This window comes from Geotrypetes seraphini, chromosome 6 (genome assembly GCF_902459505.1).
Source record: "Geotrypetes seraphini chromosome 6, aGeoSer1.1, whole genome shotgun sequence".
NCBI lineage: Eukaryota > Metazoa > Chordata > Amphibia > Gymnophiona > Dermophiidae > Geotrypetes > Geotrypetes seraphini.
The window spans coordinates 199958601-199972202 of NC_047089.1; the positions used below are offsets into that span (position 1 = coordinate 199958601).

At 44.5% G+C, this 13602-nt stretch overlaps 1 protein-coding gene across 4 annotated transcripts in view; it reads left to right on the forward strand.

The window, feature by feature from the left end:
* Positions 1-13602, forward strand: part of DOCK5 (dedicator of cytokinesis 5) — a 271412-nt gene that overhangs the window by 203208 nt on the left and 54602 nt on the right. For 3 of the 4 annotated variants that reach the window (XM_033950084.1, XM_033950083.1, XM_033950082.1), the window contains exons 28-35: positions 2311-2409; positions 2894-2988; positions 3708-3786; positions 6092-6192; positions 7716-7774; positions 11391-11545; positions 12610-12695; positions 13082-13238. In XM_033950084.1, coding sequence (XP_033805975.1) covers positions 2311-2409; positions 2894-2988; positions 3708-3786; positions 6092-6192; positions 7716-7774; positions 11391-11545; positions 12610-12695; positions 13082-13238 — 831 coding nt within the window. Of the gene's footprint in view, positions 1-2310; positions 2410-2893; positions 2989-3707; positions 3787-6091; positions 6193-7715; positions 7795-11390; positions 11546-12609; positions 12696-13081; positions 13239-13602 lie in introns of those variants that run through there. The other variant, XR_004539947.1, reaches the window with a different exon arrangement.

A 13602-nucleotide genomic window follows, 5' to 3' on the forward strand; every position in this document is an offset into this window, starting at 1 on the left:
AGGTCACTCTGGCTTCACTGGTACTGTAGATATCCTTCCTGTACGGCTTATGGTTTATTAGAGCTGGCTATACTGCCTGGACTAACTTGCAGATCTCAGTGGCTTGCAATCTAAAATCATGGTTCAATTAGGAAAAGAACTGCAATTAAAATAATAATGGAGACGTATTCATCCAAGACAGTTCACGGTGAAGGAGCCATATGTCGAGTTAGGACAAAAACCTGTTCTGTAACTATGGCAAATTGTAACCAGTTAACTGTATATTATGTACAGTATGTTAACCTGTAAACCATTCTGAGATCTTTGGGGAGAATGGGGTAGAAAATGAATTAAATAAATGAAATTGTAGAGTTACAGAAAATACAATACAGTCTCTACCACAATTCTCTACAAGGAATCAATGTGATTTACAATAAGATCAAGTTCTTGAAGTTACATATTTAAGCCTGATCTTGTGGTTGTTAGGAGGAAGAGATGAGAACATAAGAATTGCCGCTGCTGGGTCAGACCAGTGGTCCATCGTGCCCAGCAGTCTGCTCACGTGGTGGCCCTCAGGTCAAAGACCAGTGCTCTAAATGAGTCCAGCCTCACCTGCGTACATTCCAGTTTAGCAGGAGCTTGTCCAACTTTGTCTTGAAACCCTGAAGTGTGTTTTCTCCTATAACAAATTCTGTAAGAGCATTCCAGTTTTCCACCATGCTCTGGGTGAAGAAGAATATCCTTATGTTTGTACGGAATCTATCCCCTTTCAACTTTAGAGAGTGCCCTCTCGTTCTCCCTACCTTGGAAAGGGTGAACAGTCTGCCTTTATCTGCTAAGTCTATTCCCTTCAGTATTTTGAATGTTTCGATCAAGTACCCTCTCAGTCTCCTCTTTTCAAGGGAGAAGAGGCCCAGTTTTTCCAATCTCTCATTGTACGGCAACTCCTCCAGCCCCTTAACCATTTTAGTCGCTCTTCTCTGGACCCTTTCGAGTAGTACCGTGTCCTTCTTCATGTACAGCGACCATTGCTGGACGCAGTGTTCCAGGTGAGGGCACACCATGGCCCGGTACAACGGCATGATAACCCTCTCCGATCTGTTCGTGATCCCCTTTTTAATCATTCCTAGCATTCTATTCGCCCTTTTCGCCGCCGCCACACATTGCACAGACGGCTTCATCCACTTGTCGATCAGAACTCCCAAGTCTCTTTCCTGGGAGGTGTCTCCAAGTATCGCCCCGGACATCCTGTATTCATGCATGAGATTTTTGTTACCGACATGCATCACCTTACACTTAGCCACGTTGAACCTCATTTGCCATGTCGCAACCCATTTCTCAAGCATGTTTGTCACGTTGCAAATATTTGCAATCCTCCTGCGTCTTCACTACTCTGAATAGCTTAGTATCATCCGCAAATTTAATCACCTCGCTCGTCGTACCAATTTCCAGATTGTTTATAAAGGTGTTGAAGAGCACGGGTCCAAGCACCGGGCCCTGTGGCACCCCACTGGTGACGCTCTTCCAGTCCGAGTATTGTCCATTTATTCCCACTCTCTCTATTTCCTATGCTCCAGCCAGTTTTTAATCCACATGAGTATTTCACCCTCGATTCCATGACTCGCAATCTTCCGAAGTAGTCGTTCATGTGGAACCTTGTCAAACGCCTTCTAAAAATCCAGAGGTATATATGGCTATTGGCTATATAGAAAAGAGATATGTTTTAAGTTTTTTTCTTCCAGACGTCAAGGTAAGTGGTGGGTTGTTTTAGGTATGTTGACAGTTTGTTCCAGAGATCCTTGGTATTCAAATGTAGCCACAAACATCTTCCGCTGAACTTGTTGAGTTGATGGGAAGAATAGTTTGAAGCATTGTGATAGTTTGAAGCATCGTGAATTGAAGGAGTGTGGGGCTTTAATATCGAGGTTAGTGTAATAGGAGGGAAAGAGGAGTGGTAATGGAATGACGGTGGGTTACACTTCAGTGATTCTATATAGGGTCTTGATTGAGATTATACATGTTTCAGAAGTGGGATTTGAGTACAAAAAATAAGCTCTGCACAACACCTCATATTATTTCTGAGCCAGAATTTATGCCAGAGTTGTTGGTTTGATTTATGTGTGTGTGGGAGGGGGGGCACATGTTTTTGAGTAACACAAAACTTTCACTGCATGATCTGCGCTCTGTAAACCTCATATTATTGGAATTATTCAGAGGGAACTGGGCATTTTTATATGATGAGATTTTATTTCTTAAGGTTGCATTTTATTGCTTCCTTAAATGCTGGTTTCCTTTCCCAATTTGCATCCAGTTATCTTCTCTTTTTTTCAGGGTACTTTTGTAGCAAGTATGACAGCCATCCTGAGGCAAATGAGTGATTGCCATTACAACCACTATATCAGCACCTTCAAAACAAGACAGGACATTATGGTGAGGCTGGAGCTTGATATAGTGTCTCAATACAAACTGTTCCTGTAAAGTGTTACTAAAACCTGTGAATCTTTGCTTATTACTGATGCTGTGTGTCTGGTGCATGCTTCTTTATTTACTCCTTGCTCTTCAGTGGCTTTATTTAAATCCTTCATTGGGCCTCCAGGCTATTCCAGCATTCCATGAACAGCACAATTGCTGAAGCGTCAATATTCTTTTCTATAGACAAATGTCATTATTAAGGCATATGGATGGATCCCATTGGTTCATTATGTCCGGCGGGAGCTCGGTTGCACTCTGTCTTTGGAACGCTCTTAAAGCTGACTTGGCTTTGAATCTATTTATGGCAGAGAGCCAAGATTCAACCAGTTTATTCACCCTTATTTAATTTCAGAAATGCAAGTGCAACATCTGTACTTAAATGAGGTGATATGTAATCACTGCAAGCTGTTCTGACCCTCCTTTTCCTCTTGTCTTTCCATAGGATTTTCTGATGGAGACTTTTATCCTCTTTAAAGACCTAATTGGAAAGAGTGTCTACCCAAATGACTGGATGGTGATGATAATGATGCAAAACAGGTGGGTCAGGCTCAGTGGCATAGTAAGGGTGAGCGACGCATAGGGTGGAAGCGCCTCAACCCCACCCCCTCCCGCCACACACATGCCCCCTTCCCTTTTCCCGTACCTTGCTGCCCATGTCGGTGTCAGCTCGCCCTTTGACAGTGACATCAAAGAGAGCGCCGATGCCGACACAGGCAAGGAGAAAAGCGGGGAGCTTGTGAGCGGGCAGGCAGACAGGAGAAGGAGTGCTACCGCACCCTTAGGAAGACCGTGCCCGGGACGGACCACACTCCCCCTTACTACGACACTGGTCAGGCTATATTTAAAAGGAGAATCTCTAATGAATATCCACATCCCAGGCTTAGCATTATCTGGCTATGCAGAAGATGGGATTTCCTTCTCTGGAGGAGTCTCAATAATGCTTCAGGGATTTAAGCACATTTTTCAGTTTCTGTTTCCTGGGAGTATTAAAGACCTTGGAAATTTCTGAGTATATCTTGTACCAGCAGATAGGCATGTCAGACTTGTACTGTAAATAAAATGCTTTCTTCTATTCTTACTACCACGGGACATCCTTAACTTCTCCTTCACTAGTCTCCTGCTCCCATTTCCACTGGATATTTTATATCCAAATCATGTCCCATTCTCCCTCAGGAATGCTATCAGTCTTGAAGCTTCAGCATTAGCAAAATTACAATTTTTCCAGCCTCCAATCCTTCCATTTCTTTCCTTCCCAGAGTTTTCCTTCAAGCAGTGAACCAGTTTGCAGAAGTCCTAAACAAGCTCTTCCTGGATCAAACCAACTTTGAATTACAGGTGAGACTTTTTAAAGTATTCTAAAGACTCTGTCATGTAAGAGTTACTGAATGAACTATTCCATAAAGATATTCAAAAAGGACACATGACCTAAAAGTGGATTATTGCACTCTCAATCCAAAATCCCTTTAAGAAAATCAGTGCTAGTCTCCAGTCTGGAAAGACTGCAAACAGTTTGTTTAATCTTTAGTTGTTAAACTAAACAATTTGTTGAGAAGGAGGAAAAAAGACTCTGACTACTGCACGTTTTAATGAGGCAGGTACAAACTTAGGAGATACTTCATCGGCATATAAAACCTCCCCCTCACCAAGTCTAGTGCATTAGACTAAATTCAATAATCCATTCCCATACTTTTGGGTTCGTTCATTTGAAGTGCTCTCAATGGATCTTGATACATGTCTCAGGATTTGGTTGTGCTCGTACAGCTCAGCCATATGTCAGATTATGCCAATAGGCACCTATCTTTTGTTGAATCACGCCGAAGAAGATAGGCACCTATTTCCCAATTAAAATTTTTTTTTTTAATTATGAGCTTGTTAAAGCTCATTATTGAAGCCAATTTGCTAATTAAGGGCTAGATTCACTAAGCAAACCGACCCGATTTCCCTCCGACCCGATTCATTAACCTATGTCACGATCATCCTCTGATCCACGCTTGCAAATGAAGGGGAACAGCATTCAAATGCAGGCAGGCAGCGATTCACTAAACAAAATGAGGGACTGGGCTGACCGATCCAAAAATAAGCCACTGCTGAGGACCAGACGCTCAGGTCCTTTCCGACTGCCCTGCCTTCTGCCACCCTGCTCTCTGCCCTGCTTCTCTGCTCTCTGCCCCTGACTTTCAAGCTCTGTCTGCCCCGATCTCCTGCTCTCAGCCCCTGACTTTTCACCTCTATCTGCCCCAATAGCCCCCTGTTTCTGCCCTAATCTCCTGCTCTCAGCCCCTGACTTTTCAGTTCTGTCTGCTCCAATCTCCTGCTCTCAGCCCCCGACTCTCCAGCTCTATCTACCCCGATCTCCTGCTCTCAGCCCCGACTTTCCAGCTCTGTCTGCCCCAATCTTCTGCTCTCAGCCCCGACTTTCCAGCTCTGTCTGCCCCAATCGCTGCCCTGCTTCTGCCCAGACTCTCATGCTCTCTCTCCAGGGCAGGATTAACCAATAGGCAAAGTAGGTAAGTGCCTAGGGTCCGAAATGGTCAGGGGGGCCCGATGAAGGAGGGCATCAACATTGTTTTTTCCAAACGGCGATGGGCCCCTCCAGACATCGATTGGCAACGTGGCCCCCCTCCCCCCATCGACAGAAAGTAAGACAAGCAAGCAACGAGGGTAAGAAAGGCAATAGGAACTGTAATTGTGCAAGCGGTGCTGCTTGCCCAAAGCTTCCCTCTGACGCAGCTTCCTGTTTCCGCCTGGGCGCATGGTGGGGCAGGGGGCCCAGTGTACTTGTGTGCTTAGGGGCCCTCGATGAATTAATCCTGCCCTGTCTCTCTCCCTAACTTTCCAGCACTCTGCCCCGATAGCCTTCCCCGCACTGCGAGCCCATGGTTTTAACCCCACAGGTTTAAAGCGGGTTAAAACCACGGGCTCACGAAAAAGTTTAAAAAAAGTTTTTAAAAAGTAAAATTTAGCTCTGCTGGACACGGAGGGCTCGCACATGCGCAGACCATCTGTAGATGGTCTGCGCATTGGGATCGCTATACAGCGATTCGGGCAGGCGATTGGAGGAGTGATTCCGATCACCCTCATTTGCATAAGGGTGATTCGTGAATCAGCCCCTCAGACACGGATCGGATCCCTTACGGAGCAGATCCGATCCATGTCCTTAGTGAATCTAGGCCTAAGTTAGGTGTCTATTTAGGCACCTAAGTTTAGGAGCCTAACTTTAGATGCCATTTATAGATTTCCCCAGTAGGTGTTAGCATCGCCCATGCAGACATCCCCTTGCATTAACATACTATGCCATATATGCACGTCCATGCAGAATAGCGCTGTCACTGGTTTCCACTTGCACATGTAAATGTACTCGCAAAAGTATTGTTATTCCCAGTTATAGAATCACCCTTAATTTGCCTATTTATGTAGCCACTAAGGATAACACAGAGAAGAGAAATCTAATCATGTATTTTTAATGAGAATAACTAAGGGGCAGACTGGATGGACCGTTCAGGTCTTTATCTGCCATCATTTACTATGTTACTAACTGGCATTTCAGAGTGATACAAGCCATCTCCCCTTGTTAATCATATCTTCTTCCCCTGGTCCCTTCTCACCTTCTCTGACTTTTATTTATTTATTTTTTTTACAGCTTTGGAATAACTATTTCCATTTAGGAGTGGCCTTTCTAACCCAGGACTCCCTTCAGCTGGAGAATTTCTCTCAGGAGAAACGCAACAAAATCCTGAAGAAGTACGTTTCATCTCAAGATGTTCCTAAGCCAACCAATCTTCAGTTTCAGGTTCTAGGATTAGTTCCCCATAACTTCCTGACCAGAAAAGCCAATGTCACTTCAAGGGACTGTGTCTCAGACTCTTGTAGTCAAATTTCATTATATAATAATGCCTTAACCTCATGGTGACCCAAACCTGTCCTGCAGGAACTCCAGACAGTCAGGTTTTCAGGATATGTACAATGAATATGCATGCAATAGATTTCCATACCAAGGAGGCAATGTATGCAAATCGATCTCATGAATTTTCACTTGACGGGTGTAGGCTGCACCATGGAATGCCTCCCTCCCTCCTTCCCTTTTTCCCCCAACATATAGTGCAGCATCTCTACTTGTCCCTTTCCTGCCTTCCCTTCTCTTTAAAACTTCCAGTCAAAGGGAAAAGATCATATTCGGTAAGCATAGCTACTGAACCTCCTGCTGAAGAATGTTCCAGGCACTGCTGAGTCCTGCCCACACAACAACAGGTATGCATTAAAGGAAGCAGGACCTGGAAGACTCTTGAGTGGGAAGCTCTGCAAAGCTTTGCTATTCTTGCTGAAAATGATCAAAGGTTTGAGTAGGTGGGTTGCAGGAAGATAGGGTAGGAAGGAACAGGTGGAGATGCTGCATTTTGTGTTGGGGGTGGCAGAAAGGAAGCAGGGGGGAACTCTGGGCTGCAGGGGTGGGGGTAAGTTGCTATGGTGTGTAATTGCACAGGGTGCAATTATAGCTTTCTATGGCTCTGAATAGCATAGTTTTTTCAAACTTTCACTCCTGTTTATTAAGGCTTATCACTTGGTACCTGTTATCATATGTTATCTGTCTCAAAGCCCATTGATAAATAAGGGCTTTAATGAGGGAACATGTGCTCAACAATCATATTTAAGGATTCACAAGTGATATAGGCAACATGGTCAAGTCAAAGTTCTCTATCCCATAGAAACTATTAATGCTATTCAATCAGCACCAAAGCAGTGAAATGTAGATATGGGGTCAGTATTCAAAGCAAGTTAACCAGTTAAAAGAAGTTTTTATCTAGTTAACGCACGCTCACCAGGCCATGAGGGAATATTCAGTGGCACTTATCTCGATAGTGCAACCGAATAGCGCCTCTGAGCCACTAAAACCCAAAAAGGCTATTCAACCCTTAACTGGATAAGTTAACCAGGCAAATAGGACCACAGAAATAACAGTTCTGTCTATATCTGGTTTGATCCAGTTAAGTGACAGCCGACTGCACATATTTGGATATTTAGTGCCAGTACCCAGACAAGGCCCACCATTGACTATCTGAGAATAATTTCAGCTGCGATGGTCAGCATTCAAAAAAATGTTGACCGCCACTGGTTGAATATTACCTCAGTGAGTATATCAGAAAATTAAACTGGCAATTATTTCTCCAAGTTTTGAGTCAATTCTGCTCTTCGTGGGCTGTCAGAGGATCCAGAACTTTATAGCAATTTCTCCTAATTCATCCATTTGATGTATGCTTTCATTCCAGATATGGTGACATGAGGAAAGAAATTGGCTCCAAGATACGAATTATGTGGTATAACCTTGGTACGTTACCCATAGAGGAGGTAATTTATTAACTGTGCACACCTAAAAACTAAGTCATTCTTTTCCCCATCAATGCGTGTACCCATTTTCAAAGTGAAACTGTATGTACTGCTCTGGGGAGTGTGTGGCACAGTGGTTAGAGTGGTTCATAAGAACATAAGAATCCCACACTATTCCTTGTGACCATGGGCAAGTCACTTAGGCCCAAATTCTGTAACCAGCGCCTAAAGTTAGGCACCTATTTCGGAGGCGCCCAACTAGATAGGCACCTATCTAAATTGAAGAGCAAGCTCAAGTAAGCTTAAAGCACAATTCTGTAACTAGGCGCCTCTAAAAATTTAGGCGGCTTTCAAAAAAATAGGCGCTATGCATGTTAGGCGTGGGCTTGGCTACGTGTTAGGCACCTTCTTAAAGAATCCCTGCTCTTAAGCGCGCTTAAGCGCTCTCATGGGCGCCTAACTTTTAGTTGTGCCTAGAGCTGGCCTATGTATTGGGCGCCTCCAAACTAGGTGCCCAAATAGGTACCGCTCAGCACGATTCACTAAACAGCACCCAATTTTACTCGAATCGTGTTGAACAGTGCCTAATTAGGTGCTTAACTTTTGGCTACTTCTTATAGAATTTGCCCTTTAATCCCCCATTGATCCAGGTACATTAGATAAGAGTGTGAGACCACTGGGACAGATAGGGAAAAATGCTTGAGTACCTAATGTAAACCACTTAGGCTACAAGTGAAATTTCCTTAGCAAAGCAGCAGATGAATCCAGAGCCCAATGGGATAGCTCACATCTACCAGCAGGTGGAGATAGAGAAACTGATTAACAGGTGTACTTATTTGCTGGCACTCCTCCTGTCTCATCAGTATTCTCTATCTCCCAGCAGGTTGAAGTCGCTATTCAACTAGCTCCTGGATTCTGGCTGTGACTGGAACTTTATTACCTCCTGTTGAGGTCTTCTCTTCAGTGAGACTGCCATTCTGTTTCTCCTGTTGAGAAATAATAAAACTAAATAAATACCTAGGATATGTATGTGCAAATATTTACTCTGTTAAGTGCACATTGATATTTTTGAATTCATTTATGCACTTATGACAAATGTTTTGAAAGTAGGTGCGTAAATGGGAAAAGCCTCCCTCTTCTCACCTTTTTTCAGTTCACTCCATGTAAAGGTAATCATGCATAGGTGTATGATGTAACTTTATGTCCATATCAGGTGTGTAGTTTCAAAAAAGTGTATTTTAGTGTGTAAAACTCCTGTGTCACCTGTGGAAATAAATTAGACAATTCCCTCTAAAACACCTGGATAAAGCACTTTCTGGCATTCAGCTTTCCATTTTAATAGAAGGAACTATGGGCCTGATATTCAGCCAGCGGTGATCTGCATTTTGTCACTGCTGGTAATGTTAAATGTGGACATTCCAGGCACCAGCAGTGAATTTCCAGGTTTCTGGAGCCAGCTAACACATAGCCAGTTAAGTGCAGTATTCAGCACTTAAGGGGTTATGGGTTAGAGCAAAAATACGGGACAGACTTTTATGGGGTCCTGTTTATACAGTTAACCTGACCTGTTAAATGCTGAATATCAGCACTTAACCAGCCAAGTGTTGACTCCGTCCCCGGAATGCCCCCCAAATAGCTAGCTTTCAGTTTGTCGCTAGCCATTTATTTCCAGTGGCACAAACCAGTTAAGTGCTGCTGGAAAATTAGTGGTTGGCCCTCAACAGGCAATTTAGCCAGCCAGAAGCCATTTCTGGCCAGTGAAATCACTTTGAATATTGACTCCAATTTGTAGTATTTCAGACTACAGCTGAGTACTAAGAATTAGTCAATGAACCGAGAGGCCGATGCAATGAAGTGCTCTAGAATTTGTGTACAGGTTAATTCAGCTTTAGTGCACAATTTTTTGCCCACCCTTTGGGATTTGGGCATGAGCTGATGGTATGAAAAGCCTCAGGTAGACCCCCCCCCCAGCATGTAGCACATTTAAATCCCACAGTAATGAAGAAGTTAGCTGTTCAGTGCAGATGCAGAGAAGTGTGCAAAAGACCAGAAGGCTGAGCGCAAGGTCAGGGCTTTAACACAAGGTCTGAGGAAAAGTAAAAGGTTAGTTCATTCTTTTGCAATAGCGTTAAGAGTTTCATGCCTGGGTTCTTCACTTTATTGAAAGCATATAGAAGCCACAAGTTTTTTTTCTGGCTTCTATGAAGAGCAATGGACTGCTGGAAAATTGCATTACAAAATCTGTATCCGAGGCTCTTCAAGTGGTGAAAAAGTAGGCATTTGCACTTTAGAATATATGCTAAACAGTGGGGGGGGAGCACCGGCACTTCTCCTCTCTGCCCCCCCTGCTCCTTCCTACTTCTTCCCCGCTGTGCCCGCACGCTTTCACTTCTTCCCCACCGTACCTCTAGCTCTTCACCGGCACGAGCAGCCGCTCCAACCTGCTGCTTGCGATGGCCTCTGCGCTGCCCTCTGACATTACTTCCGGGTCCCATGACTAGGAAGTGACATCAGAGAGAGAGCCTATGCGGGCAGCAAGTTAGGAGATACTGCTCATGCCAGGGAAGCTAAACAAGTACAGGGAAAGGGAAGGGTTGTGCGCGACAGGGGGTGGCGGAGAAGAGGATGAGGGGAGCGCCATTGCCCTGGGCACCTCCCACCCTCGCAATGCCAGTGACTGGATTATATGATTTTAATGAAAGTTAAATGCAGTAATGTCTTAAAAATTAAATACATGAGGAATATATGGTAGAGGTGTCTGCTGTTAAATTGGACCACCTTCTGATGGTCCAATTTACGAAACATTTTTATAGTGAAGAGCTGAATTAGAATGCTAGTCTGTGCATTAGCATCAATATTTCAAAAACTATTCAGAAAGTAGCATTTTAGTTCTGCATGGATGTATGTGCATGCAACTCTGGGTGCTAATGCAATTTTTGTGAGCAAGATATAGCGGACGCTACTGCAGACCAATGTGTGTATGCACCCAGTGTGGTCTCCCAGTGGCGTAGTGATTGTAGCAGGTGCCCGGGGCAGTGGTGCCTCTCCCACCCCCTCCTCTCCACCCCACCCCCCCGCTCCTTCTGCGCCAAACACACACCTTCCCTTCCCATCGCTGCATCTCTTTAAATCTTCGCCGGTTCAAGGAGCTTCTCCAGCCTGCCACCGGGTAGGTGTTGGGTTTCCCTCTGACATTGCTTCCTGGCTCCGTGACCCGAAAGCGATTTCAGAGGGATCCAAGCCAGTGCGAGCAGCAGGCCAGAGTGGTTGCCCGCGCTGACGAGGATTTGAAAGAGGTACGGGGGAAGCAGGGAAGGGAGGGGCGCAAGTGTGGTGTGGAAGGGGGGGCAGAGAGGTGCCGGTGCCCCCACCAAAACGGTGCCTAGGGCAGACTGCCCCCCCTTTACTATAGTACTGTGGTCTCCCATGATTGCACCCATCTTTTCTGCTTGGCTATTTGCATACTATTTGCTGACTGCATTGGGAGAGGCAACATTTTTTTTTCTTAATCTTGCATTAGGAAGCCTTGCGCTGAGTGTTAGCCCCCTCACTATCTAAATATTTTGTTTACCATCCAAAGTCTGAGCCATAGCGGTCTCTCCCATGAAATGTTTCAGGGCTGCACAAGATCAAGTTCATCCCCTCGATGGTGGGCCCCATCCTGGAGGTCACTCTGGTGCCAGAGCCAGAGCTGCGGAAACAAACCATCCCCATCTTCTTCGACATGATGCAGTGCGAGTTTAACTTAAGTGGCAATCGCAACTTCCACATGGTGAGAAGCTTGGAGATCCCTTCCCTCTCCACTGGTCCTACTCTGTGACCCAGACTAAGCAGAACTTTTAATGAAGAACTGTGTGGGTATCCAAAGTCTTTAAAGAAGTTAGCAGTTTGTTGGCTGCTAGGCTCAAGAGAAACAAAATAAATGGAGTATAGACTTGGGGTTTACAATGGACTCTTCAGCAAGCCTGTTGTTCAGCAGAGGGCACATGGGGCACCTGATTACTAACACAATGTCAGAACAACTCATTTATCACCGTTGAGGTACACGTCAATAAACAAGCACTACAAGTCTGTTGCCAAATGTGAATGCAAGAGCCATAAATAAAAAGACATGCTATCTGTTCCGAGCTGTGATTGCTAGAGTGGTTGGGGAGTGGGTGGTGGTGGTGGTGTGCCTGCTGGTGGTTGGGGGCCAACTGAATTTCAGTTTCATATTTGAACTCGGCTGTGAAATCGGCCCCAAATCTGGGTTTGGTTTTTGGTTAAAAATACCTGTGCATTTTTGTCTGAAATTGAAATTCTTCCCCCTCCCCCCACCTCTTCCCACCTTCATGATCCCCTCCACCAGCTGAGAGGTCCCAGCAGCCATTTTGCAGCTGGGAGCAGCATGGATGTTCCTGCCTCCAAAGAGACCACTAGACCACCAGGGCTTCTTAAGGTAGACCCAGAGAGAGCCTGCAGGTGGTCAAGTAGGGTGAGGGGGCCACCAATGGAGGTGAGACTTGGGAAGATGCTTTAGTGGTTGGATGTAGGTGAGGGAGTAGTGGGGCAGTTATGGTTTCTACTGAAACCAAGTGGCCAGTTTGAGTCCCAGATTCGGTTTCAGTAAATCCTAAGATCCTGTGTTCAGTCGGGCTGTACTTGTGGTCTGGACACATTCACTGTGTTGTGAGCCTCCTACTTTACTGATAATTATGAAGTAGGAAAACCATGCAATACTCAGTTTTTCATAGATGTATGGAGACTAGTATAACATTTAATGTTTCTGAAAACAAGAGATTACAAGATATGTTAATTGGCATTCATATGACCTTTTTGTTTTGTTCCTTTCTTTAGTTTGAGAATGAATTGATTACCAGGCTGGATCAAGAAGTGGAAGGTGGCCGAGGTGATGAACAGTATAAAGTGCTATTGGAGAAGCTGTAAGTGTAGAGAGATGCCCAGTTTTGAATAGCTGCTTTTGTGGCAGCAGATTGTGATCTGTGGCTCAGCAGGACTTTTTTTTCTCTTGTGAGGGATGGACATGAGATGACTTCTGTTACTGCACTGGAGGTCATCATCATTCTTTCCAATATCAGTCTCTTTTGAAACTTTAACTCATCATCCTAGTGACAGCTGTGGGGAAAAATGATCAGCTTGACATGAGCTTTTGAACTTGAGGTTAAAATGACTGACTATAATATGGATTAAGTCTGAAACAAGTATTTCAGAGCTACTATTCTGAAGGACAGCTCATACTTTGTTTATATTCATTGATCAATCTCCTTCATTCTCTCACTTTTCTTTCTGTCTTGCATGTGATTCGTAGCTTACTGGAACACTGTCGTCAGCACAAGTACCTGTCAAGTTCTGGAGAGATCTTTGCTTTCCTTGTCAGCAGCTTGTTGGAAAACTTGCTAGACTACAGGACCATCATGAATGATGAAAGCAAGGAGAAGCGCATGAGCTGTACTGTCAATCTGTTGGTAAGGAAGTCCAATCTACCAAGTACTAACAGCACTGATGTGGCCTGTGAGACTGGCAAGCAGATGATACAGGTGTCCTGGTTTGGAGGGCTTCTTATTTTCAAACAAGGAAGGTAGTGAGAATCTTACATATGCATGAATTTGCCAGCAGATGATCCAACCATGGTATAGTTGTAGAAAAAGAGCAGAAATCGAAACAGAAGGGGAAAAGTATGAAAGTACTAAATCCAAGGTGTGACTAGCAGCATGAGAGGGAAACTGTTTACCATCTAGGTATCTGCGTTCCGAGAATTTAGCATTATTAAAAACAAATGCTAATCCAAAATATGCTGAGACCAGTAAAATGGCCTTTTGCTGTGCGGGG